This window comes from Myotis nattereri, assembly GCF_964212035.1.
Source record: "Myotis nattereri genome assembly, chromosome: 3".
NCBI classification, from domain to species: domain Eukaryota; kingdom Metazoa; phylum Chordata; class Mammalia; order Chiroptera; family Vespertilionidae; genus Myotis; species Myotis nattereri.
Window position 1 is genome coordinate 180,418,403 of NC_138077.1, and position 27,441 is coordinate 180,445,843.

The 27,441-nt window shown below is 37.3% G+C and overlaps 2 protein-coding genes across 2 annotated transcripts in view; both read left to right on the forward strand.

The window, feature by feature from the left end:
• The window catches only part of TUT4 (terminal uridylyl transferase 4), a 100,460-nt gene that overhangs the window by 35,963 nt on the left and 37,056 nt on the right, over positions 1–27,441 (forward strand). The window contains exons 4-13 of the mRNA XM_081087118.1: positions 1,822–1,938; positions 4,662–4,839; positions 6,032–6,120; positions 9,407–9,458; positions 13,564–13,633; positions 15,013–15,139; positions 18,783–18,902; positions 19,058–19,270; positions 20,381–20,555; positions 23,196–23,893. Coding sequence (XP_080943244.1) covers positions 1,822–1,938; positions 4,662–4,839; positions 6,032–6,120; positions 9,407–9,458; positions 13,564–13,633; positions 15,013–15,139; positions 18,783–18,902; positions 19,058–19,270; positions 20,381–20,555; positions 23,196–23,893 — 1,839 coding nt within the window. The remainder of the gene's footprint in view (positions 1–1,821; positions 1,939–4,661; positions 4,840–6,031; positions 6,121–9,406; positions 9,459–13,563; positions 13,634–15,012; positions 15,140–18,782; positions 18,903–19,057; positions 19,271–20,380; positions 20,556–23,195; positions 23,894–27,441) is intronic.
• Positions 6,649–7,679, forward strand: CSN2 (casein beta). Its single transcript, XM_081087993.1, has 2 exons — positions 6,649–6,968; positions 7,417–7,679. Exons 1-2 carry the CDS (start codon positions 6,763–6,765, stop codon positions 7,604–7,606), a joined length of 396 nt encoding a protein of 131 aa, XP_080944119.1. The 5' UTR covers positions 6,649–6,762; the 3' UTR covers positions 7,607–7,679.

The window sequence follows — 27,441 nt, forward strand, 5'->3', positions numbered from 1 at the left end:
GGCAGTCAATCAATGATTCTCTCTTATCATTGATGTTTCTATCTCTCCCTCTCCTTTTCTCTCTGAAATCAATAAAAATATATTTTTAAAAAATAGTTGGTGAATTAAGAAGTAGTTGTGGTAGGAAATTTAAGAGGTAGAAGTCTCTGTGAAGGCTTAATTCATTCTCCAATAAGGACAGATTTGAAAGAATTCCTTATATTAAAGAATTGGAATGATTATGTTGAGCTGAATTTTCTTATTTGCTTGTTGCCTTGGGCAGTTATTTAATTCTTGAGATTTAGTTGCTTTGTCAGTAAAATGGGGAATCCTCATAGAGTTGTTTTAAGGTTAGTAGATACTGAATACATGATGGCTATATTTATTTTTTAGTCTGTGGCAGGACTGTTGCTATTTTTAGGGCAGATTCCCCATTTAAAGGAAATCATATACATAATATTCTGAAGTGAGAATTTTTTTGTCAGGAGTTACAGCCTTTTGAAGATCAGTCAGATAAAAATTGAGCATTGCTGGAATTTCAGTGTAAGACAGTAGAAACAATATTTTTAAATTCAGCACATATTTAATATTTTTGTAATATTTTATTGTGTAATCTTATGGGTAGAGAGTTGGCTTTGGATTCAGTAATACATGAATTTAAATTCAGCATCTTCCACTTAATGTATCCTTGTGAAAGTTGCAAGCTATTTGAGCTTTTGTTTTCACATCCATAAAAGAAGATAATGTCAGTCTAAAATGTCACATTATATGTGAAGCACCTAGCAAGGAACCTGGCACATAACAAGTACTTTGGAATTATGTTTTTTATTATTTCAAGAATATATATGTGGAGTATGACTAAAGTACTATGACATACTTTTCATGTGTCAGTTGTTCAGAGTAATAACTTCAAGAGGTTATCCATTTATTCCCATGAGATTGTGATTAATTGGAGTGTTTTTGGAACTCAGCTTTTGGAATTGTTTCCCATATTTGCAATTCATTCTTTTGAATATCTTATTTGAGGGTGGATCTTAATCAAAAACACTGAAAGTTTGAAATTAGTTTTGGGGGTAGCATTGGAATAAGACTTAGTAACGAGACTGCCTTTCTCATTTCACATTGGATTCTAAAGACTATATTAGATAAGTACCAAACATATTTAGTACTTTTTAAAATATATTTTTATTGATTTCAGAGAGTAAGGGAGAGGGAAAGAGATAGAAACATCAGTGATGAGAGAGAATCGTTGATTGGCTGCCTCCTGCACGCCCCCTACTGGGGATGGAGCCAACAACCTGGGCATGTGCCCTGACTGGAATTGAACAGTGACCTCCTGGGTCATAGGTCGACACTCAACCACTGAGCCATACTGGCCGGGCCATATTTAGTATTTTCATGGTATTGTTTGAAATTAGGCCGAAACCGGTTTGGCTCAGTGGATGGAGCGTCGGCCTGCGGACTGAGAGGTCCCGGGTTCGATTCTGGTCAGGGGCATGTACCTGGGTTGCGGGCATATCCCCAGTAGGAGATGTGCAGGAGGCAGCTGATCGATGTTTCTCTCTCATCGATGTTTCTAACTCTGTATCTCTCTCCCTTCCTCTCTGTAAAAAATCAATAAAATATATTTAAAAAAAAAAAAGAAAAGAAATTAATATATGATCTATGATGACTATTTTGAAAAGGACAACTATCTTGGTTTTATAGGTACTGCTTTGTTTATTAAAAACATTCCTATAATGCTTATTTTTGTCCCTTATATTTACGTAATTGTGTCATTCACATATATAATAAAAAATTTACTTCTCTGTTCTTTGAAAATGTCATTTTTTAATTTTTCAGCGCTCACCAGAATATACCAATTGCCGGTATCTATGCAAACTTTGCTTAATTCACATTGAAAATATCCAGGGAGCTCATAAACATATAAAAGAGAAACGACATAAGAAAAACATTTTGGTAAGTTCTTATGAAATGTTTTATTTATTTTTGAATGGTAAAACTATATCAAATCTTTTTTATTTTTGAAAGTAAAAATGCAGTATTTATCCAGTCTTGTATTAGTAATTGAAGCGACATTGCTGAAAACTGTGATTGCCCTCCTTACCTTAGTCAGGAGGGGAATCTTCTCAGAGTCCAGTTTGCTCATCTTAAAGTACATTGATTCCTAAGTTTAAAACTGTCAGGTGTAGTTAGTCCAACAGATATTTATTGAGCTCCTATGTGTTTAGGTCTAGGAGTGATGAATAAGATAGTTGTAGTTTCTGCCCTCAGAGTTTCTAAAGTGTTGATGAAGGCATCCAATGAATAGGATTTAAGTATCATGAGTTTTATTAAAGGGGGAAATGTAGTGCTAAAGAGTATACGAGAATATTTTACTTAGTCTAGAACAGGGGCATTTTTTCTGAGAAAGTGAACATTTGAGTTGAACCTCGAAATAAAAGTTTAAAAGGCAAAAAGTGAGTGGTGTGGAGGGGCAAGCTGAGAGCATTTTACACAAAAAAGCAGAATGAATAAAGATCTCTCTAAGTCAGGAAAGGATATGGCATTTGAGGAACTGAAAGAGTGTCGTATGAGTGGAGCAAACAAAGCTAGGAGGAAAATGATGTGAGATGAAGTTGGAGAAGTCCAGACCATGCAGGGCCTTGTAAACTGGAGACTTGGAGAATTCTTGATTCTACAGTTTTTTTGTTGTTGTTTTTTTTATTGATTTTTTTACAGAGAGGAAGGGAGAGAGATAGAGAGTTAGAAACATCGATGAGAGAGAAACATTGATCAGCTGCCTCCTGCACATCTCCTACTGGGGATGTGCCCGCAACCCAGGTACATGCCCTTGATCTGAATTGAACCCGGGACCCTTCAGTCCACAGGCCGACGCTCTATCCACTGAGCCAAACCGGTTACGGCCCTACAGTTATTTTTTTTTTTTTTAAATATATTTTATTGATTTTTCACAGAGAGGAAAGGAGAGAGACAGAGAGTTAGAAACATCGATGAGAGAGAAACACCGATCAGCTGCCTCCTGCACACCTCCCACTGGGGATGTGCCCGCAACCCTGGTACATGCCCCTGACCAGAATCGAACCTGGGACCCCTCAGTCCGCAGGCCGACGCTCCATCCACTGAGCCAAACCGGTTTCGGCATCCTACAGTTATTTTTATTAGAGCATTTCATAGACTTAGATATGAACAGAGTGCTTTTTTCTTTTTAGAGTGTATTAGTATTTTATCTATTTAATCTTTTTCTCTTCAAAGTTATAATAATAGATAACTTCTTATCTAATTTTGTGCTTGTATATCCTCTCTGTGAAATACTCTTTCACCTGACCTTCCCAATAAGTCTGTGTTAGGTATTCCTTTTCTGCCCCTGCAGCGCTTGATTAGAAAACCTAACATGTGTTTGCCTTCTCTCCTGTTCTATATTTCAGTATTTAATATTCAAGAGGGCAGGTTATTTTCTTATTTATTTTTGTTTCTGCATCGCTTAGGACAGTATCTGACATATATTAGGTGCTCAATACATTTTTCCTAAAAAAAAAAAGATACATTGAAGAAAATCAAGAACTTAGAAGGAAAAGAAGTCATTCAGATTTAACGAGCCAATGATTTTTTTTTTTCTTTTTTGATTAATTTTCACCTGAGGATATTTCTCCCATTGATTTTTAGAAAGACTGGAAGGGGCGGGGGGATGGGAAGAGAGAGAGAGAAAGAAACATTGATGTGAGAGAGAGAGACACATCAATTGGTTGCCTCCTGCACTGGGGGTCAAACCTGTAACCTAGGTACGTGCCCTTGACCGGGAGTCAGACCTGCAACCCTTGGATGCATGGGCTAACACTATAACCACTGAATTATACCGGCCAAGTCCCAGCACAGACAGTAGTGTGGTGAAGGCCTGGGAGGGGCGGGAGTGGGATGGAGAGGGTCAGTGGGTAAAAACAAGGACACATCTGTAATACTTTCAACAATAAAGATAAATTTAAAAAAATTAAACTATTTCAGGTCAAGATGGCAGTGCATACATAAATGCGGTACTTGCATTCTCCCACAACCACATCAAAATTACACGCCCTGGCTGGTGTAGCTAAGTGGTTAAGGCGTTGGCCTGGCACCAAAGGGTCTTGGGTTTGATTCCTGGTCAAGGGCATGCACCTTGGTTTTGGGTTCAATCTCCAGTCCTGGTCAGGGCGTGTGCTGGAGGCAACTAATGGATGTGTCTCTTTCATATTTTTTTTTGTCTCTTTCATATTGATGTCTTTCTCTCTCTCTCTCTCCCCTTCTCATTCTCTTCCCCTTCTCCCTCCCTTCCACTCTTTCTAAAAATCAATGGAAAAAATATCCTCAGCTGAGGATTAACAACTACAAAAAATTATAACTAAACTGCAGAACAACCATCCTGGCTTTGATGAAGCATTTCAGAATTTATGCAGTCAATAAAGTATAACAAATTTTGTTTTTTAATGTTTAATAGCAACCTCCCCCACAGTATTTCTCAGTCTTTCAAATCTGCTTCACAAAGGCAGGGATCTCTGTCTCTTTTGTTCTCTTCCATATCCTAGATGCCTTAAGTCTGGTACATAGAAGTTGATTATATTTATCCTTTTTCTCTTAAAAAAATCTATTTCTCATTAAAAGAGTAATCTTTTATATATATATATTGTTGTTAAATGTTGCACTAACAGGAAAAACAGGAAGAAAGTGAGCTTCGTTCTCTGCCACCTCCTTCTCCTGCCCACTTGGCCGCTTTAAGTGTTGCAGTTACTGAATTAGCAAAAGAACAAGGAATAACAGATGATGACCTCAGAGTTCGTCAGGAGGTTGTGGAGGAAATGTCAAAGGTTATAACAACATTTTTACCAGGTACAAGTGTATTTTATGCTTATTTTTAAAAATTACACAACTCTCTCTCTTGAATTAGGGTAAATATTATTTAAAAAAATATTTTTATTGATTTCGGAGAGGACGGGAGAGGGGGAGAGAGATAGAAACATCAGTGATGAGAGAGGTTCATTGATTGGCTGCCTCCTGCACATCCCCTACTCGGGATGGAGCCTGCAACCCAGGCATATGCCCTGACTGGCAATCTAACCGTGACCTCCTGGTTCATAGGTCAATGCTCAACCACTGAGCCATGCCAGCCAGGCTGAACTTATACTTTCTAAGAAACTAAACTTGCCTGATAAGTTCCAGTTATGGTTTTTTCAACTTGCCCTCTGATGAGATCCTTTTAAAATTTGCCTTATTATGACTTTTTTTTTTCTTAAATATATTTTATTGATTTTTTACAGAGAGGAAGGGAGAGAGATAGAGAGCTAGAAACATCGATGAGAGAGAAACATCGATCAGCCGCCTCCTGCACATCTCCTACTGGGGATGTGCCCGCAACCGAGGTACATGCCCTTGACTGGAATCGAACCTGGGACCTTTCAGTCCGCAGGCTGACATTCTGTCCACTGAGCCAAACCGGTTTTGGCCTTATTATGACTTTTGAAGTCAAATATTTGATAGTCTGAGAGAGATACTTGTAGTATGTTATTGTTTTCATTAACTTGTTCTATGAACTCTTGAAAGCCACAGAGTTTTTTTTTGTTTTAGGCTTGCAATATTAATTGATGGCTTCACTTTGTATTTTTAAAGAGCATTGGCATTGAAGGTCTGCGATTCCTTCCCCATGTAAAGTGTTATCTCTTATGTAAATATATATAAATAAATGCAGTTTGTGGCAGTAGCTATAACTGAGTTGCACATTCTTTACTGTTACATATTAAATCTTAAACATATTTGTAGTCATTCCTTAGTGAACTATTACTAAAATTTTGTTTAAACATTGAACTTTTATGAGCAATTTCTCTCTTCTGTCTTTGTTCCTGAACCCTCTGAGAAACATTTTTTATTTTATAGATCAGTTAAAAAGGATATAATTCTTCTATAATTGTTGTATTTGAATTGAAAGACATAGAATTGAGATATATGCAGTTTTCCTACTACTGTTGTTTAAGATCCCGTATTTACATGCTATTTCATGCTTTTATTTTTTTCATTTTTTTTCCAGAGTGTTCACTTAGGTTGTATGGCTCATCTCTGACTAAGTTTGCTCTGAAAAGTAGTGATGTTAATATAGATATAAAATTTCCTCCCAAGGTAAGTAATTAGAAAAGAATGTCTCCTATGTGGTTCTTAATTAGTACTTGATATTTTTTATTGATTATCTTTTTAGTGGAGGTGCAGGGGACTATAAAATTCTGCCTTATGGAAGTTACTGTCATGATTAAACAGTGCTTTTGGAAACTACTAGTAGGTGTCAGACTTAAATAAAATAAAAGAAATAAGGGACAGGGAAAAAAAGAGGAAGGCAGTCATTACAAAAAAGGAAAGTCGGCTCTCTCTCTGGAGCAGGCCCTTGCCTTTCCCCACCCGCTTCTTTCTCCAGGGTGTTCTCTTTCTCTCTCTGGAGCACACCTCTCCTCCCGTTTTGGTCCCTCAAGGTGTGCATTCTCTCTTCCTCTCTCTGCCAACCTCCAAGGACCTTCTTTAGCTGTAAGTTGTTTCCTGAACCCATTTCTTCTGAAAAAAAAAAAAAAAAAAAAAAAAAGGAAAAATGGGAGGACCTAAGATGATGGTAGAGTAGGTGGAAGTTACACTCACCTCCTCCCAGGACCAAACTGGAATTAAAACTAAAATATAGAACAGTCATCTTGAATAACCAACTGAAGACTAGCTGAACAGAAATCTTATAACCAAAGATTTACAGAAGAAGCCACACTGAAACTGGACTTGGTAACGATGAAGGTTCTCATCCTTGCCTGCCTGGTGGTGCTTGCTCTTGGAAGGGAGAAGGAAGATCTCAGCATTTCCAGTGAGACTGTAGAAAGCCTTTCAAGCAGTGAGGAATCTATTACACACATCAACAAGAAACCTGAGCAGTTTGAACATGAGAAACCGCAGCAAAGAGAGGATGAATACCAGGATAAAATTCACCTCTGTGTTTAGCCACAGCTTCTAATCCAGCCATGGGCAAACTACGGCCCGCGGGCCGGATCCGGCCCGTTTGAAATGAATAAAACTAAAAAAAAAAAGACCATACCCTTTTTTTAAAAATATATTTTATTGATTTTTTACAGAGAAGAAGGGAGAGAGAGAGAGAGCTAGAAACATCGATGAGAGAGAAACATTGATCAGCTGCCTCCTGCACATCCCCCACTGGGGATATGCCCGCAACCCAGGTACATGCCCCCGACCGGCATCGAACCTGGGACCCTTCAGTCCGCAGGCCGATGCTCTATCCACTGAGCCAAACCGGTTTCGGCAAGACCGTACCCTTTTATGTAATGATGTTTACTTTGAATTTATATTAGTTCACACAAACACTCCATCCATGCTTTTGTTCTGGCCCTCCGGTCCAGTTTAAGAACCCATTGTGGCCCTCGAGTCAAAAAGTTTGCCCACCCCTGCTCTAATCTGTCCTTACTCTGAGCCTGTCCCTTCCACTGTCCTTCCACAAAACGTCCTGCCTCTTGTTCAGCCTGTTATGGTGCTCCCTATCCTTCAGCCTGAAGTAATGGAAGCCCCCAATACTAAAGAGACCATCTTTCCTAAGTGCAATGCGATGCTCTTTTTTGAAAACTAAATCCCAAATCTTAGTACTATCTCGAGAATCCATACCTTCTTCTGTCTTTGCTCCAGCCCTTGATGCAGGACCCCAAGCTGCTGCTTCAGACTCCCGTGTTTCTTAGCCCCTGTTCTTCCTTCCTCAGCCCAAAGCCATGTTTCTTCTCCAGCAGGTGATGGCCTACCCCAGAGAGATATGTCTATTCAAGCCCTTCTACTGTACTTAGAGCCTCTATTTGATCCTACCTGGGAGTTCTCCCCTGTTACTTAATCTAGTGACCCAGTTTACAACTTAGAACAAATCTAACAGGATTTCAAAGTTAATGTTCCACTCCTCATTTTTGAATTGATTGTGACTAGAAATGTGACATATTTTCATCTTTGTATCATGCCATCAAAAATTGCCAATTTTTAAATGTCTCTACATGGAAAGAATGAAAATGCATTTCTTTCTTTATCTTATGTATTATGTAGCACTTGTCTGAATTTGAATGCAACTCATAACCTCTATTTTCCAAATTTTAATTAAAAAAGTACCACAAAATTTCAATTTTGAATTGGAAGTACCATAACCATATCAAAATATGTGTATAAATAAAGAAAAATGTATAAAAATAGTTTCTGGAATTGTCCTTATTATTATTTCCAAACAAGCCCTTTCAATAAATTAATCTTTTATGCATAAAAAAAGGAAAAGTGATTGTATTTGAGCATGTTAACAGTTACTGCTTATGGAAGTAGTATAGGAAGTGGAAAGAACTTTGAAACCGTACATCAGTGTTCAAATCTTGGTTGCAATGAGCAAGTTAATTACTTGACCTGTCTGAGCCTCAGTTTCCTAATTTCCAAAACAGGGATAATAACTTTTATATTAAATAAGATTATATACCCCAGGTATTTTTGTATAGTGCCTGGTACATTATGGGTACTTTTAATAAGTAGCGTCTAGTACCATTTGCAAAAGTACCAGTATTATTTAGCACTGCTAACATTGCTCATCTATTCACATATCAGACACTTAAAATAATTGAAATTTTATGTTTTTTTAAAATTTTTTTAATAAGTTATGCTCAAGGAGGTTTGATTTGGGTGAACATTTGATGTTTAATTTTTAATCTGACATAGTCATTTACATAATGTATTATTACTAAGTACTTTTAAGTAGCAGTAAAATACACATTAAGTTAAACATTTGACAAGCTTGTTATTTATTATTATTATTTTAATATATTTTTATTGATTTTGAGAGGAGGAAAGAGGGAGAGAGATAGAAATATCAATGATGAGAGAGAATCATTGATTGGCTGCCTCCTGCATGCCCCACACTGGGGATCAAGCTGGCACCCCAGGCATGTGCCCTGACTGGGAATTGAGCCATGACCTGGTTCATAGGTTGATGCTCCACCATTGAGCTACATCAGCCGGGCAACAAGCTTGTTATTTAAAATAGTGCTTTAATCTAAGCCTTTGGCCATTTGGCCAGTTACCAGTGTATCTTAAATTTATCTCAACAACTTGTCTTTAACAATTATTTGGTAAAGTAATTTTTTTCCATTTATTTCGTGAAATTCCAGAATCTTTCTCACCTAAGAACTCATTAATTCAAGGAATGTTGCTGGAATCATAGCATTATATGATTTATTAGATTTTATTTCCATGAACAAAAGATGTGCTAACATAAAAGTAAAACACTCTTCTGTTTCCATTATTTTAAAATAGCATGATTTTATTTAAATGTTTAATGAAATTTAATTCCCTCTAAAGTTCTACAACTTAAACTTTGAAATTAGTATATTGATTTAATTTGAAACTTTTTTAGATGAACCATCCAGATCTTCTGATACAAGTGCTTGGGATTTTAAAAAAAAGTGGTGAGTTTCTTTTTTAATTTGTCTTTCTAAAGAAAATTCTTTAAAGGTACATGCACTGTGTAGGTTATATATGGCTAACCAAATTAAACTAAAATCCCTATCATATTTTAGTCATTGTATTATATGTATGTATATACATATATTTGTTTATTTAATCGGTATACTAGAAAACTTACATGTCTGTAAGATCAAAAGTGTATTTAAAATTGATATGTAAAATCTGCATTTTGAATAATTTAAATATGTTAGCTTTGAAATTATGAGCATTTCTTATGTAAAAGAAGAGAAAGACAAAATCCATCCTTGGAAGGTTATCGATGAAGAAAGTCTTAGGGAGAGACTTGGGGGAAAATTTTGTGCATTTTTAAAGCAATGTCAGCCTAATTTAATCATTTATATTACACCAACCAAAATCATACTTAGTAAGCTTTTCATATGTGCCTCATATGTCTGGATTATTTTTGTGTGTGATGTAAAAAGGATATTTATATAGGTAAAAACACATTTAAAATAAAAAATTTTAAAATTACAACTGTCTCAAACCAGGCTATAGCATGTAATACAACCTATAATATTATTTTGTTTTTGTTCGTATTTACTGCTTTTATTGTTATAAGCAAATGCTTGAGAGCTCAAGATCTGCCAGACTTTCTAGGCACAAAATTTTGTTCTGCCACTTGATGGCTGTATGTTTTTTGACGAATTATTTAATGTTCATGTTTCAGTTTTCTCATCTGTAAAATGGCAATAATACAATATCTTTTGATGAGGAAGTTGTGAGAATGAAATGGATTAAGCAATAGCTTAGAAAAGTGCCTGGTATATATAGGAACTTATGAAATTTCTGTAGCTGTGATTTTTATTATTACTTTTGTCATCTTAGATTTTATGAATTACAAGTACCTGGCAAAAATATTTGCAGTTTGGCTTAGAACAGATAGCTTATTGACTTTAATCTTATCTTCATCCTAGAGGCCCAGTGCCTGAAATTCGTGTATGGAGGGGGTGGTGTCCCCTCAGCCAAGCCTGCACCCTCTCCAATCCGGGACTCCTCGGGGATGTCCTGGGGATTGGGCCTACACTGGCAGTCAGACATCCCTCTCACAATCCTGAACTGCTGGCTCCTAATCACTCACCTGCCTGCCTGCCTGGTCGCTCCTAACTGTCCCCCCGTCCTGGCTGGCCTGATCACCCCTCACTGCCTCTGTGTGCCGGCCTGATCGCCCCTAACTGCCCCTCTCTGCTGGCCTGGTCACCCCTAATTGCTCCCTGCTGCTGGCCAGGTTGCCCCCAACTGCCCCCTTCCTGCAGGCCTGGTTGCTCCTAACTCACCCTCCTGCCAGCCTGGTCGCCCCCAACTGCCCCCTGCTGCTGGCCAGGTCGCCGCAAATTGCCCACTCCCTGCTGGCCTGGTCGCTCCTAACGGCCCCCCCCCCCCTGCCGGCCTGGTCGCCCTAACTGCCCCCCTCTGCCGGCCTGGTCACCCCTAACTGCCCCCCCGCCGGCCTGGTTGCCCCATGCAGTCTGCTGTTCAGTCGTTTGGTCATCCCTCAATAACCCCCTGCCAGTCTGGTGGTAGGCAGCCATCTTGTGATGGTCAATTTGCATATTACCTCTTTATTATATAAGATTGGCTCTAATATCAGTTCTTAATTTCCTATTCCTCTCCATATGCTCCATTATCTCTCCTTTATCAGTTTATTGTTGGCTATTTCTCTGGGAAGTTATTTTTAAGAGATGAATTTGGTCCATTTATCTTGTAAAGCAGCGGTTTTCAACTGGTGTGCTACAAGAATTTTTAAAACATGCAATACCTGACTATTTAGTCAGGGGCTCTGACCTCTTTTCCCTTAGATTGTCAAATAAAAAAATGACACAGCCATTTGGTGTGAATGCCTTGTCTTGAACATAAATACATAGGTCATACTAGAGGCCCGGTGCATGAAATTTGTGCACTGGGGGGGGGGGTTGTCCCTCAGCTCAGCCTGCACCCTCTCCTATTTGGGACCCCTCGGGGGATGTCCGACTGCCGTTTTAACAGGGATCAGGCCTAAACTGGCAGTTGGACATCCCTCTCACAATCCAGGACTGCTGGCTCCCAACCGCTTACCTACCTGCCTGCCAGCCTGATCACCCCTAACCACTCCCCTGCCAGCCTGATCGACGCCTAACTGCCACCCCCTGCCAGCCCGGTTGCCCCCAACTGCTCTCCCTTGCTGGCCCAGTCGCCCCCAAATGCCCTCCTCTGCAGGCCTGGTCCCCCCCAACTGCCCTCCCCCTGCCAGCCATCTTGTGGCTGTGGGTGCCGCCATCTTTGAGGGTGTGGCAGTCAATTAGCATATTCCCTCTTTATTGGCTGTGGGTGCCGCCATCTTTGAGGGCAGGGCAGTCAATTAGGATATTCCCTCATTGGCTTTGGGTGATCTTTGAGGGCGGGAAAGTCAATTAGCATATTTCCTCCTTATTGGCTGTGGGTGCCGCCATCTTTGTGACAGTGTGAGGGTCAATTAGCATATTCCCTCTTTATTAGATAGGATAATAGAGTTGCATCTTATTGGTCATGTTGCATAATAAGGTTGTGTCTGATTGGTTAATTCCTGGCACCAGAAATCCTTAGATACAAATAGAGGCACCTGATTTTTTAAAAAGTCACTTTGGAGCAAAATGGGTAGGTAGTTATTTACTATTACTATTTTTTTAAATAAAAATTAAACCTATTTTTTGTCAGTTTGCCAAAGAATTTTAGTAATTAGTTTAGTCATTAGTTCTGTGAAAAAGGTTGAAAACCGCTGTTGTAAAGGGATTTTAGTATCATTTTTTCTTAAATATTTGTCTCTAATTGCACAAAAACTTTAAAACATATTACAGATAGGAGGTAAACATAGAGCTTTTACCTCTTTAGAGTCACTGGAGAGTATTAACCTAGCAAAAAAATTTTAAATAGGTCTTTTCCACTAAAATATACAAATAGATCATCTTGAGTCATATAACATAGGTGTATAAAATGCAGTCTGATTATAAAATTGATTGTTTTCTTTTTATTCCCTCACTTTAAAGACCTGTACTCTTTAAAGACCTCTATCTTGTCACCTATATGATTTATTTGTTTAAGTATTTGTTTTCCAAACCCCTGATTGAGCTCTTCGTGTCTTATTCATTGTTACATCCACCAAGTATAATTCAACTCCTGACATAGAGATTTTTAGCACATGGTTTTTAATCACTTAATAATTCCAACAAGTATTACTAAGAGATTTTCTTTAAACTTCAAATGAAATAATGTTAATGCATCTATTTTTTAAAAATACATCTTTATTAATTTCAGAGAGGAAGGGAGAGGAAGAGAGAAACATCAATGATGAGAGAGAATCATTGATCGGCTGCCTCCTGCATGCCCGATCCTGCAACCCGGGCATGTGCCCTTGACCAGAATCGAACCTAGGACCCTTCAGTCCTCAGGCGGATGCTCTATCCACTGAGCCAAACCAGCTAGGGCTAGTGCAGCTATTTTTATTTAGATTAGACATTTATGGCATGGGGCCTACCTTGGAGATACAGAGATGGACTTAAGAGTGGAAATGTGCTTTATCTGTTAGTCCATCCTTAGGAGCTTTAGTTGGGCAGACTCTTCATAGGTTTATGGGAAATGAAGCCAGCAGAGTTAGCCTTTTACTTCCACAGATATTTTTAAAAGAACCAAATTTTCAAAGCATTGTAGGTTCTTACTTTATGACGCCTGTGGAAATAGCCCTCGAAGTAAGTGGTGCCTTCTCTTGGCTATATCTATGAAGGTTTAACAGCTTTGACTAAATTATATACTTACTTGGATATATTCAAACTCTTAGGGATGTTAAAACTGTTTTTCTTAAGGTGATTATAATTTTCAGACAGTTGGTTCTGTGCCTGTGGTTGTGATATGCAGCAAATGGTACCAAGAGAGATAAGGGATCCTGTGGGGTTGATTCTCATAATGAGAAGAGTGGATTATCCCACAGAAGCAATGAGAGTGATATTTAGAAGGAAACTATTAATGTTTACCATAGAGTAAGCATTTTAGAGATGTTGACATTAGCTTACCTGTTTTGTTTTTTCCCCCCCTTATTAGTATTATATGTAGATGTGGAATCTGATTTTCACGCTAAAGTTCCTGTTGTGGTGTGCAAAGATCGGAAAAGGTTGGTAACAATGAAGAAAAAATAAACTATTTTTAAAAATAACGACAACATCCAATTGTGTAGTGAACATCTGTAAGAGAGAAAAGTTTTGTTTTTGATTTCTCCTTGGGTTAATATGACTAGGCTAGTTTCTACTTATTCAAATTAGCCGGCTTACTAAAAGCATGTGAACAAGAAATAGAACAGATAAAAATAACATACTCAGAGGCAGAACTTTTCATTTTTTTTTAAAGTTCATTCACCCAACAGTATTGAACATTTACTATATGTTAACTAATGCTTTCCTGTAGGGATACAAACATAAATAAGAAATAGTCTTTATTCTCAAGGAGCTCACAGTCTATCAGAGTCTAATTTTTAGTTCACTGAAATTGAATGAGTCATTGAAGACTAATCTTGCTTTTCTAGTCATATCTATAGGATTAAGAAAGTAAAATACTTTTGAAAAAAGAAACTAAAATAATTCTATTTTAGTTCAATGTGGGAGATATGGAGACAATACAGAAATAATAGTGTTCTTTTATTGATTATTAACCTATATATCATATTTTAAGATTGCTATATTTTCTTATTCAAAACTAGAAGGATCTATGGAGATCTAGTTCAATTTCCTTTTTTTGTAAATTGGAAGATTGAGACCTGGAGGACAAATAGGTAATTTGTCCAAATTCACATCATTTAGGGAAAAATAAGAATTGGAATGGAGGTATTCTGATGTCTGGTATTTTTGCCATCACATCATGTCTAATTGTCTCTGTGTGGCAACCTCAGATACATTCTTCTCCCTGCCACCAAAATATCTCTTCTATAATTCTGTTAGCCCATTTACAGTAGTTCCTATTTTCACTTACATGTAAGCATTACTTGTGGGTTAATATATAAATCCTTTCTAATCTCTCATCTGAAAATAGCATGTCAATAAAATCATGGACGCTTGGATAGGAAAATATTAGAGTCAAGAAGTACAGCTAATCAGTTCAGAATTTCTTTTTTAATTTGTGCAAAGCAAAAAGAATGTACTAGGAAGTTATGTTGCATTATTTGACATTGATAAGATCAATGTCTTTTCTCTCATATAAATCAAATTTTGGTGATTCATAATGCTGCTTTTGAAATTAATTTCTCATGAACTTAAATACTAAAGTTGAAACTTATTTCTGAAGTACAAATGAACATTTAAAACATCTTTAATTTATATGGAACCCTAGTGATGGAACTGACACATAGTTTTCAGTAAGCTCTAAAGTTTATTAAAATATTTTTTATTATGCCTTCTTAAGTATTAAAATACAGTAACTGGAAGGGATAGCCACAGGATTTGAAATATTATGTTTTTGAAAGTATTAATGCAGTGAAATTTCTTTCTTTCTCATTCACAGTGGCTTACTTTGTAGAGTGAGTGCAGGAAATGATATGGCATGCCTCACTACTGATTTACTTGCTGCTATTGGCAAAATGGAACCTGTCTTTATTCCCTTGGCGTTAGCCTTTCGTTATTGGGCTAAGGTGAGTGGAACAGAGGAAAAAAATACCTAATCTGTAATAGAAATCATAATATGTAGGAACAAAATAGTTATGAATAACTATAGTAAGTTTAGAGTGGATTTGAAGCAAAGTAAACAGATTTAGGATAAATTTTGGAGGAAGGACTTGATATGAGAGTTGAGAGGAAGTGAGTAATTGATGACAACTTAATTTTTGGAAAATGCAAAGATACCAAGTTCTTGGATAAGGAGATGGTATTCTTAAACTGTAAAAGTGCATTAAATTAATTTTTAAATGTTCAGTAATTTTAATTCTAATTACCAGGAGTTTTTAAAATGTTGATAAAATGATCTTAAAGTTAGTATGGAAGAATCTTTGAGAATAGCCAAAAGAACTCAGACTAGTAAAGGGGGACCCACATTACCACTACAAAACTGATTTAGTTAAGTGTATACCATTGGCATAGGAATAGGCAAATAGATCTGTGGAACAGAAAAGAAAGCTTGAAAGTAGATCCTAGTGTAAATGAAATTTTTATTTTAAAAAATAAAAGATTATTTTAGTGATAAAACAGTGGTTTATTTAATAAATAGTACCATAACAATTGTATCTTTCTTGAAGAAAATAATGTTGGACCCTTAGCACGCCAAGTGAAAAATAAATTGCACTTGAATGAAAAATAAAAAATTTAGAAGACAATTTAAGAATATATATCGGCCCACACCTCAAAGGGTCAGGGTTTGATTCCGGTCAAGGGTACATACCTGAGTTTCAGGTTTGTCCCTGGCCCAGTTGGGGTGCGTGCAGGAAGGCAACTGATCGATGTCTCCCTCTCCCTCTTCCTCTCCCCCTTACCCCCTCTCCCCCTCTCTCCCTCTCCCCCTCCCCCTCTCCTCCCCTCCTCCCCGCTCTCTCTCCCCCTCCCCCTCTCCTTTCCCCTCCCCCTCCCCCTCCTCCTCTCCTTCTTTCCCCCTCCCCCTCCCCCTTTCCCTCTCCCTCTCCCCTCTCACTCCCACTCTCTAAAAATGAGTTGGGGGGCCGAAACCGGTTTGGCTCAGTGGATAGAGCGTCGGCCTGCGGACTGAAGGGTCCCAGGTTCGATTCCGGTCAAGGGCATGTGCCTGGGTTGCGGGCATATCCCCAGTGGGAGATGTGCAGGAGGCAGCTGATCGATGTTTCTCTCTCATCGATGTTTCTAACTCTCTATCTCTCTCCCTTCCTCTCTGTAAAAAATCAATAAAATATATTTTTTTAAAAAAATAAAAATGAGTTGGGGGAATATCCTTGGATGAGGATTAACAAAAAACAAAACAAAACAGCAACAACAAAAGAACATATATCTATTATGTGTGTGTGTCTGTGTGTGTGTGTGTGTGTGTGTGTATTTACACACACTATTGGAGAAACCTTTTGACCATGATAGGAAACCTAAAAGCTGTATAAGATAAGCATATTTAGCTATATAAACATGAATACATTTTATATGGTAAAAGGTATCATAAATAATGCCAAAAGAAAAGCAGATTGGGAAAAATAACATTTTTTTCAAATTCATGTATCAGATATAAAGGGTCATTATCTATAATGAAAAAGAACACATATGAATTGATATGTAATGTGTAAAAATAGAAAGACTGGCACAAGATTTAAGAGGCTGTTCAGAAAAGAACAAATCCAAATGGTTAGTAAACATGAGACATTGCACCCATTCCGTTGACTAAGCATATCAAACTTGTGGCCCACAACGAATATTTTTGCAGCCCAGCCAATATAACAGTATGGAAGAAACGTTTTAAAAATTTCGTAACTTGTTATGCATAATTATTAATAACGACTGATTACTATAATCATGTTGCATTCATTTCCCTTATGCGCCTTATGCACAGGTGCACCATTTCTCTCCACTAATACTAGCAGTGAATATTTTAGCAGCTGATTACCACATCATTAGTCTTGGACTGACTTGTTTGGTGTGCGCAACAGGAAATATTTCGCTTTCAGAGAACAAGAAAAATAGGTTTAGTTGTGTTATGCTTATTAATTTGTGCAGTTATTCAGTGTCTGATAAGTTAATGTTCAAGAAAAAAATACTAATTTTAATTAAAATGTTCTATTTATGTTAACGGTTACTCATTTATTTCAGCCCTTTGTATTCAGCATGTCTCTATCAAAATAAACTTAATGTTTCTATGAAAATTGAAGCTTTTGTTTTTTTGCTGTCCACAAAAACTTAAACCTTCTTTATTTGGCCCGTGTTAGCCTCTGAGTTTGACATGCTTGCTGTTGACAATTTTTAAAATCTTATATTTGCTTGAATTGAAATATATCATATTTTTAAATCCAGCAAATATGTTCCTAGGAATATAGCTTATAAACAAGCACTAGTACTTAGGAAATCTGTATAAGGACAAATATTACAGTATTGTTTAAAGTAGCAAAAACTGAGAACAAAGTCTGAATATCCTTGGGTGGGGGAATTATTGACTAACCATCCAGATCATAGACTATAATTTAACCGTTTGAAAGAATGTTAGATCTGTACTAATTGACCTTGAGGGACATTTCTTGGTGCGTTGTTAAGGGAGAAGAGTAATATATAGAGAGATATCTATAATAAAAATTTTGGTAAAAGTGACAAAAATCAAAATCTCCCCTGTTTTTATATAGAATATAGAAATGTATGTATATTTGTGTATGGTTATTTGAATAGAGAAGAAGGCATGGAGTACATAGAAGATTATTAACATGAGGCAGCAGTGGAAGCAGAATAAGAAAATATTTTTAAAAGGTTTCTACAATAAAAGCACATTGTATGATATGGTTCCATTTAACTAAAAATACACATGTCTTTATATGCAATAAAAAATGAATGGAAAGATGGTCACCAATATGTTAATAGTTATTTCAGGTGGGCGAGATTTCAGATCATATATTTTTTGTTTTGTTTTTTGTTTTTAATATATTTTATTGATTTTTTTACAGAGAGAGAGGGAGAGGGATAGAGAGTTAGAAACATCGATGAGAGAGAAACATCAAATAGCTGCCTCCTGCACAGCCCCTACTGGGGTTGTGCCCGCAACCAAGGTACATGCCCTTGACCGGAATCGAACCTGGGACCTTTCAGTCCGCAGGCCGACGCTCCATCCACTGAGCCAAACCGGTTAGGCCAGATCATATATTTTATATATATATTACATTTATACTAGAGGCCTGGTGCATGGATTCATGAACCGGTGGGGTCCCTTGGCCTGGCCTGTGCCCTTTCACAATCCAGGACCCCTTGGGGGATGTTGGAATGCTGGTTTTGGCCCGATCCCCACAGGCCAGGCCGAGGGACCCTACCAGTGCACGAATCTGTATGCCTCAGTATGCATATAAGATCTTTGGTTAATCTCTTCCTGTCCTCCCCCCTCCCCTTTTCCCTCTGAGATTCATCAGTCTGTTCCATGTTTCTATGCCTGTGGTTGAGCGTCTGCCTTCTTGTGGTCAGTGTGTGTCATCGTTACCAAACAGTTGCTTAGGCTTTTATATATATAGATAATTACATTTTATGCTTTTTACAGTGATTATGGTTGCTAGGGGAGCTACTTTTGTTGTGAAAGGAAGAAAGAAAGTTACAGAAAGCTAAAATAAATGGTGGTACTTTCCCCCTGTCATTTTGCAGTTGTGCTATATTGATTCTCAAACTGATGGCGGAATTCCTTCTTACTGTTTTGCTTTAATGGTGATGTTTTTTCTACAACAAAGAAAACCCCCTCTTCTTCCTTGTTTACTTGGAAGTTGGGTAAGCATGAGTTTGTGACGTGTATGTACATATATAGTTTGCTCTTGCAGAGTATTCTGTTCAGTTTAAACTGGAATTCTGATTTGTCTGTTTGTCCATTTTTTTTTAAAAAAAATAATTTTTCCACTACCAATTTGGAATGCCTTTTTGTATAGATTGAAGGCTTTGACTCAAAAAGAATGGATGACTTTCAGCTGAAGGGCATAATAGAAGAGAATTTTGTGAAGTGGGAACATAATTCAAGTAGTGCAACTGAGAAAAACTCAATTGCTGAGGAAAACAAAGCTAAGGCAGACCAACTAAAAGTTGATACCAAGAGGACAGAAAAAGACAACCAAAGTAATGCCATAAAGGGAAAACATGGCAAAGTAAGCTTTTTTTTTTGTTTGTTTCTTTGACTTTTCTATTTATGGTATTTGTGATGACCTCTATTGAAGCTATTTTAATAGTAGGTTAACAGACTAATCTTGAATAAACCTCTTGGCCTCATTTTCCTCATCTGTAATGTAAGGGGTTGATCTGGTTTAGTTTTTCAGTACCAAGATTCCCTGATGAATTTACAACTCATTTTGTGAGACTTCTGTTGTTTGAATCATGTCAAAGTAATTCTGTGTATATTTTTTCATTTAGACAAGGAAAATTTCCTTCAGGAATTGGGCTGTAACCAAAACTTTAGCATATGGGAGTTATGTTGGCAGATTGGTGGAGAAATAAAGGCCCGATGGTCCTTTAGGGTGCGGCTTGCCTATTTAATCACTCAGCATTCATTTATTGAGGGCCTGCTACATACCAAGCATTTTCTTAAGTGCTAGAGAACGAAAGTTGAATATCCATGGATTGTGTCCTCTAGAAGGATAGTCTTTCTGGACTTCCAGTTCTGAACTAGACTAGAGAAATGTGAACAGTACTGAAATGTTCATGTTGTTCTGTCTTTTTTTTAATATCCCCAGCACAATGCCAGGGACATAGTAAGTTCTAAATAAATGTTTGTCAAATGAAGGAATTAGCTTTTGCAAGCCCAGGACATTTACTTAGATTTTAGAAGTAATTACTGCAGTGAGGAGCTGTGGTGATTGTTATACAGTGGTTTGCAACCTTGGCTGCACCTGGGAATCACTTAGGAAGCTTTGAAAATCTCAGTACCCAGTCCATAGTCCATGTCAGTTAAATCAGAAGCTTGGGAAAGGTATGGGAGGTGAGAGTGGTGTATAACTCAGATATTAGTGTATTTTAGTATTTCCACTGTGATTCTAATGTGCAGCAAAGGTTGAGAATTTCTGGTCTAGTGGAAAGAACACAAAATTCTAGGAGTTAGTAAACTGGCACTCTGTTCCCAGCTATGCCACAAACTGCTTTTTGGCAGGTTGCTCCTTTATGCTTAGTTTTTGAAAAAGTGATCTCAGGATTTTTTAAAGTGAAAAGTAAATGATTCATTAGTTTGTGAAGTGTAAATGAAAAGTATTTTTTTTCTTTTCCAGTCTCCTTTAACATTGGAAACACCAAATCAAGTATCCCTGGGACAATTATGGTTAGAGCTGCTAAAATTTTACACACTGGATTTTGCTTTGGAGGAATATGTCATATGTGTACGGATAAAAGATATTTTAACAAGAGAAAACAAAAACTGGCCTAAGAGGCGAATAGCCATTGAAGGTACAATATATTTCATTTGGAGAATAATTTGTGTGTGTTACTCATCATCTGTGTCTAATTCAATGTTACAAATTTTACCCCTTGACTTTGTAGCACTATCTATGCCACTAGGTTGTCATATATTTTAGATAAATTCTTTTTCAAGTCCATTGTTGTTTATAGGATTAATACTCATTTAAATATTTCCAATCTGTAAATATTAGATTAGTTTGGGATATTAGCTTACTTACATGTCTTTATTTAATTTTTAATTATAAAAAATTTCAAAAATATAGAAAAATAGAAGTTATATTAATTCTACAAGATCGTTTTGAAGAACTTTGTGTCATAAAATTGTTGAACTATAATTTTAAAATCCAGTTTTTATTGTCTTCTAAATGATCTCATCTGTTAAATGTGACTACACTAAAGAAAAAAAGAACAGTTGATGTTGACAACTCAGGTTTCACATCAAATCCCAAGAATATTAAGATTTTTCTTTTTTTATTGTCTAAAGTTTTACATATGCCTTCTTTTTCCCCAGTTGACCCCTCCCCCAACATTAAGATCTTTAGAGGTATAGGAATTAATAGAATGGCTTGTAAATTAAAATATATATATATATATATACATATATATATATATATATATATATATATATATATATATATATGTATGTATGTATTTATTGATTTCAGAGAGGAAGGGAGAGGGAGGGAGAGAGAGAAACATCAATGATGACAGAGAATCATTGATTGGCTGCCTCCAGCATGCCCTCTACTGGGGATCGATCCTGCAACCTGGACATATGCCCTTGAGTAGAATTGAACCCAAGACCAGTCCGTAGGCCACTGAGACAAACCAGCTAGTGCTACAAAAGGACAAAAGGGTGAATTTTTTGGAGCTAATAAGGAAAAACTTGATGCCACCATCAATGAATTAGTTTAATCAGGTTTTCTGAAAACAACCAGCTATCAGTTCTGTTAATATTTTTATTTACATAAAAAAAAGATCAAGCATAGAAACTATATACTCCACTGCCATCTGATTGTAAATGACAACAAAATGCTGATTATACCATTTAAAAAAATAAGTGGAGAGTAGGGTTTCATGGGGCAGGACATGATGGGGGGAGGGGCAGTTTTATTATTGGAAAGGGGACCTGGCCCTGAGCTTGCCTGCCTTGGCCACCTGGTAGTGTGTGGATTCTTGACTTTGTACAGGAAAGATTTCACAGCACAAGTCCAGGTGATTTTTAGAGGATGTTTGTTAAAATGGGACAGTGAAACTAGGAAGGGTCTAGGATAGAAGAAGCACTAGGAGAGACCGGACAGTGAAATGAGCCGAGGCTAGGCTGCTTTGGCTCACTAAGTCAGAAAAAAGGGGGCCTTTGGGACAAGTCAGGGCCCATTGCTCCCTGGATGCAAGTCTTGTGGGAGTTCCTTAGAGTTAGGAACTGCATACCTTTGGGGGAAGAAGAGAGGGAAGGGCAAGGCGAAGGTGTGCTCCCTGGAGGGATAGTGCACTTGCTTCTAAATTCTTAATACAAATTTACGTTCACAGTATTTCACTTTTTATAGGTAGGAAATTGAATTTCTGTGCATCATTTTAGTTTAGCCTTTAGTTTGTTTAACATTCTTCTGTCCCCTCAATCCACTTGGCCTCCTAGTGTGAATTGAACCCCACATATTCTCATACACTCAAGCATGTCTTCACATTTTATACTTCTTACATATAGTAAATAAATGAGCTCTGAAACCCGCAGCCATCATAATTTCTCTTCTTCCTTTTTCTTCTAGAAGGGGAAAAAGAGGCTAGGAAAAGCTTTTTAAACCCTTTATTTAGATAACAGCAAAAAGTAACAGATGCTTCAACCATAGCAGTCCTGTCCTATTAATCTTTTTACTTAATGATTTTCAGTAGTGGAGAAAAAAATATGGATTGTTTTTTGGGGTGGTATTGTTCTTTTGTCCTTGACATATTTGTATTTAAGGCTTATAAAATCCAAAAACCTATAAACATTTTCAGAAGTATGAGTTGATGCAAGCCTTTTCAACATAGTCATTTTAGATTGGATCAACATTTAAATTTTGTTTTCATTTTTACTTTCTTAGGTCTCTTCCTACTTTTGTTTCTACTCTTTCTCTCTTTAATTTTCTGATCTCACTAAAGTTAAATCTTAAAGTCAGTATTTTTTTAACTTGAAGCTTTGAGAGTTTAGGTTATGTTTTATTTGTTTAAATTGCAAGGAGTATGTAACTAAAGAATACTATGAAAATTAAAATTATTAATGGGTTCCAGAACTTGAAAATTTTCATTCAGTGTCACTATTGGGAGGCGTATTGACATAGTTGTTTTCAGCAATTTCATCATTGAAACTTTGTAATTACTGAGTTGGGCTCCTTAGCCATTCTCTCAGTAATTATCTTATTATTATTTTCTAAAAGTTTTTTTTTTTATGTTAAGACAGAAACAGAGGAAACAAAGTTGCTATTGTATTTTTCCTACTAAGTTTTCAAGGACTCTCATTGGGACTTTAGTTTAGAAAAACTGGGAAAATGTACTCTGCTTACAGTCCAGCAGTTAAGATCTGTTTGTATAAACTTGAAAATGTAGTTAGTTAGTAAATACTTAGCAACTGACCATTTTCTTTTTTATTAGATCCATTTTCAGTCAAGAGGAACGTTGCACGGAGCTTAAACAGCCAGCTTGTTTATGAATATGTTGTGGAGAGATTCAGGGCAGCTTATCGGTATTTTGCCTGTCCTCAGAGGAAGGATGCAGATAAATCTACAGTGGATTCCATGAAAAAAGAAAAAGGGAAAATAAGCAATAAGAAACCAGTGAAGACTGACAATAAGACATCTAATTGTTGCATTCAACTTGGGAAAAGCACAGAAAAAATAAATGCAGAAAGAGGTCAGCCTGGTAAATATGATGAAATGAAATGTACATCACGGAGATGTATTACTGAAGATGACAATTTGTTGGTAACTGAACTAGTTTTGGCTGAACATGGACAGGAATCTTCATCTCTTTCTACCAGTGAAGGCAGAGAATTAGAGCCAAAATCAATTAAGAAACAAGATGATTTAGTTCCTTCAGAAACTTGTGTAAAAAAGGATCTCAGCCAATGTTATTGCATTGATTGTAAATCCTCTGACCTAAATGAGTCTGTTGGTACAGACTGCAGGTCAAATTTAGAATCAGAGAGTTCACATCAGAGTATGTGTACCGACACATCTGCTACCTCTTGCAACTGCAAAGCTACAGAAGATGCTTCTGACCTTGATGATGATAACCACCCTACCCAGGAGTTACATTATGTGTTTGATAAGTTTATTTTAACCTCTGGCAAGGTAGGATACAGTTTGTAAACAATCTGTAAGATGTGGTGGTTATATTGCTCTGTATTTATAGTTTTTAAATATAGAAATATAAAAATAGTTGGTTTGGAATAATATTTTAGTGTATTTTTAAATTTTACTTACTGCATTTTTGCTAATAGTTCCTTTTAAAGAAATGTAAAACCCCAAAAGGTTTCAGCACTTTATTATTAGTTGATTTGCTTCGCTTTCTTATATATGAAAATCATTTATCAGATATTTTATGAAAATAAACTTGGCAAAGGCACATATATTTTAAATTTTGCCTATTTTTTTATATGCAATGATTATTTTTTCTTCCACAAATGAGAATACAAGGTTTGTGAATTATAATGGTATTCTATTTTAAAGGTTTTTTTGTTTTGTTAATCCTTACCCGAAGATATTTTTTTCCATTGATTTTTATAGAGAGTGGAAGGGAGGGGGAGAGACAGAGAGAAACATCAATGTGAGAGAGAGAGATTGATTGGTTGCCTCCAGCACACACCTCAAATGGTGCTGGGGATCATACCTGCAACCTGAGACCCTTTGGTACACGGGCCAATACTCCAATGAGCCACACCGACCAGGTCATTAACTTTCCTACTTTTAAAGAGGCATAGTCTGAACTTTAACTTGATAAATTACAGAAAATAAGATACCCCAATGAACAGAAAATAAGCAGTAACTACTTTGTTAATAAAAGACAGTTTTAGCTAAGTCACGTTGCTTCAAGTATAGTATATATAATTGAAATATTATTAAAACCCAGGGTGCTGATTATATAGACTATGTGTAAACCAGGTGGAATATTATAAAAACAACAACTGGAATGTATCCAGTTTTATTGTTTTATCAGTAATTAATTATCCAGAGCTTAATTTTTTTTAATTTTTGTTTTTTTATTATTTTTTAATTTTTATTAAATCTTTATTATTCAGATTATTACAGTTGTTCCTCTTTTTCCCCCCCATAGCTTCCCTCCACTCGGTTCCCACCCCACCCTCTGCCCTTACCCCCGCCACTGTCCTCATCCATAGGTGTGCGATTTTTGTCCAGTCTCTCCTGCACCCCCACACCCCTTCCCCCCCGTGAGAATAGTCAGTCCAATCCCTTTCTATGCCCCTGATTCTGTTATATTCACCAGTTTATTTTGTTCATCAGATTATTTATTCACTTGATTTTTAGAGTCACTTGTTGATAGATGTGTATTTGTTGTTCATGATTTGTATCTTTACCTTTTTCATCTTCATCTTCTTAAAGGATACCTTTCAGCATTTCATATAATACTGGTTTGGTGGTGATGAACTCCTTTAGCTTTTTATTGTCTATGAAGCTCTTTATCTGACCTTTAATTCTGAATGATAGCTTTGCTGGATAAAGTAATCTTGGTTGTAGGTTGTTGGTATTCATCACTTTGAATATTTCTTGCCACTCCCTTTTGGCCTGCATAGTTTCTGTTGAGAAATCAGCTGACAGTCATATGGGTACTCCCTTGTAGGTAACTGACTGTTTTTGTCTTGCTGCTTTTAAGATTCTCTCTTTATCTTTTGCTCTTGGCATTTTAATTATGATGTGTCTTGGTGTGGTCCTCTTTGGATTCCTTTTGTTTGGTGTTCTCTGCGCTTCCTGGACTTGTAAGTCTATTTCTTTCACCAGGTAGGGGAAGTTTTCTGTCATTATTTCTTCAAATAGGTTTTCAATATCTTGCTCTCTCTCTTCTTCTGGCACCTCTATAATTCGGATGTTAGTACGCTTGAAGTTGTCCCAGAGGTTCCTTACAATATCTTCATATTTTTAGATTCTTTTTTCTTTTTGTTTTTCCAGTTGGGTGTTTTTTGCTTCTTCGTATTTCAAATCTTTGACTTGATTCTTGCGATCCTCCAGTCTGCTGTTGGAACTCTGTATAATATTCTTTATTTCAGTCAGTGTATGCTTAATTTCTAGTTGGTCCTTTTTCATAACCTCGAGGGTCTCACTAGATTTATTGAGGGTCTCACTAAATTTATTGGTGGTTTCTAGAAAATTCTTGAAAAACCTTAAAAATGTGGTTTTGAACTCTATATCCAGTAGTTTGCTTTCCTCCATTTCTGTCATTTGTGACCTGTTTCTTTGTCTCTGCATTTCTTATGCTGGCTTTCTGTGCTAGGTATCCTATAGGGCCCAATGGCTCAGCCTCCCCAATTACCTGAGGTGGACACTCTTGGTGCATCCCTTTGTGGGCTTTGTGCACAGCCTTGTTGTAGTTAAGCCTTGATTGTTGTAGGTATCACTGGGAGGAATTTACCTCCAGGCCAATTGTCTGTGAAAATCAGCTGTGTCTACAGTGGGAGAAATTCTATGCTGGAGACACCCTTATGGGGCAAGACTTGCTTCAGTGGGGCTTTGGTGTTCACTGAGTCTGCCCCCTGTCTCTGCCCCCTTATGGATCTGAGAAGTCGTAATCTGGAAGGTCCCACTCTGACCACTGGGTACACTGGCTCTTGGATCTCTAAGGAGGTGCTAATTTAGCCTCTGCCTGAGGCTACCCAGCAGGAGGTATGGAGAGATCTACAGATTCCCCTTCTTTGTTTGGGGTTCGGAGGTGCCCAGATGAGGCCCAGCTGTGAAGCAATGCAAGCTGCTGTGTGGCCTAGGTCCTTCTTTTGGAAGTTCTGGGTTTCTCTGACCCACCTGCAGTTTGTTAGGTAATTTTAGATTGCAAAGGGCCAGGGCATTGATATGCAAAAGCCTCTGTGCACAGCTTGGGTGGGGCGGGGTCTCAGGGGATCAACAGGGCAGAGCAAGCAGCTATGGCTGCTCCTCAGTCCTGTCCTAAGAGGCCCCGCTTCTCAGTGTCCCGGTAATCGCTACAAGCACCTCTGAGAGAAAGCCGCCCTCGAGTTCCGACCAATGCCAGACAGTCCAGTTTCTCCCCGTTGAGTCTGGGTCTCCAGAGACTCGCCCGGAACTGGAGTTCAGAGCAGTCGGGGGCTTGAGACTCCCTCCCGATTAAAAAAGTCAACCGCATCCTCAGTTGCCAGCCCTTTCCGCGTGCACCTCCGTACCTCTGCACTTTACTTCCGCACCTCCTCTGAGTCTCAGTGTGCTTTTCTCTTTCCTTCTATTTGTAGAATTTCCACTCAGCCAGCCTTCCTGTGGTTCTGGGTGATGTCTGTTTTGTCTTTTAGTTGTATTTTTGAAGTTGTTGTGTGAGGCAGCAATTTCAAGTGTTTTACCTATGCCACCATCTTGGTTTCTCCCTTCACAGCTTAAATTTTTTAACATAATTACTAAGTTGTGTTTTTTGATTCTTTGTAAGGATACATCTAATGCTTTTGTTTAGGTTGCAGTATTTAGGGTATATGGACTATTAAAAGGATGAAATAAATGACAGAGTTTTAGAAAAGCCTCTTAATTACATAGCTGTAGTTTATATTTCTTCTATTTTATAGATTTTTCTCCCTGGAAACTTATATTAAGGTAGCTATTTCTCCAATTTTAATTTTTTCTAGGTATCTATAACATACTTCTAGAACTTTCTGATAAACATTTCATTTTAA

Excerpts from the sequence above, each read along its gene's own strand:
- CSN2 (XM_081087993.1), top strand. The coding sequence starts at position 6,763 with ATGAAGGTTCTCATCCTTGCCTGCCTGGTGGTGCTTGCTCTTGGAAGG. Across the intron at positions 6,969-7,416 it reads AAAATTCACCTCTGTGTTTA|TTTGCCCACCCCTGCTCTAA; the intron begins GCCACAGCTTCT and ends CGAGTCAAAAAG.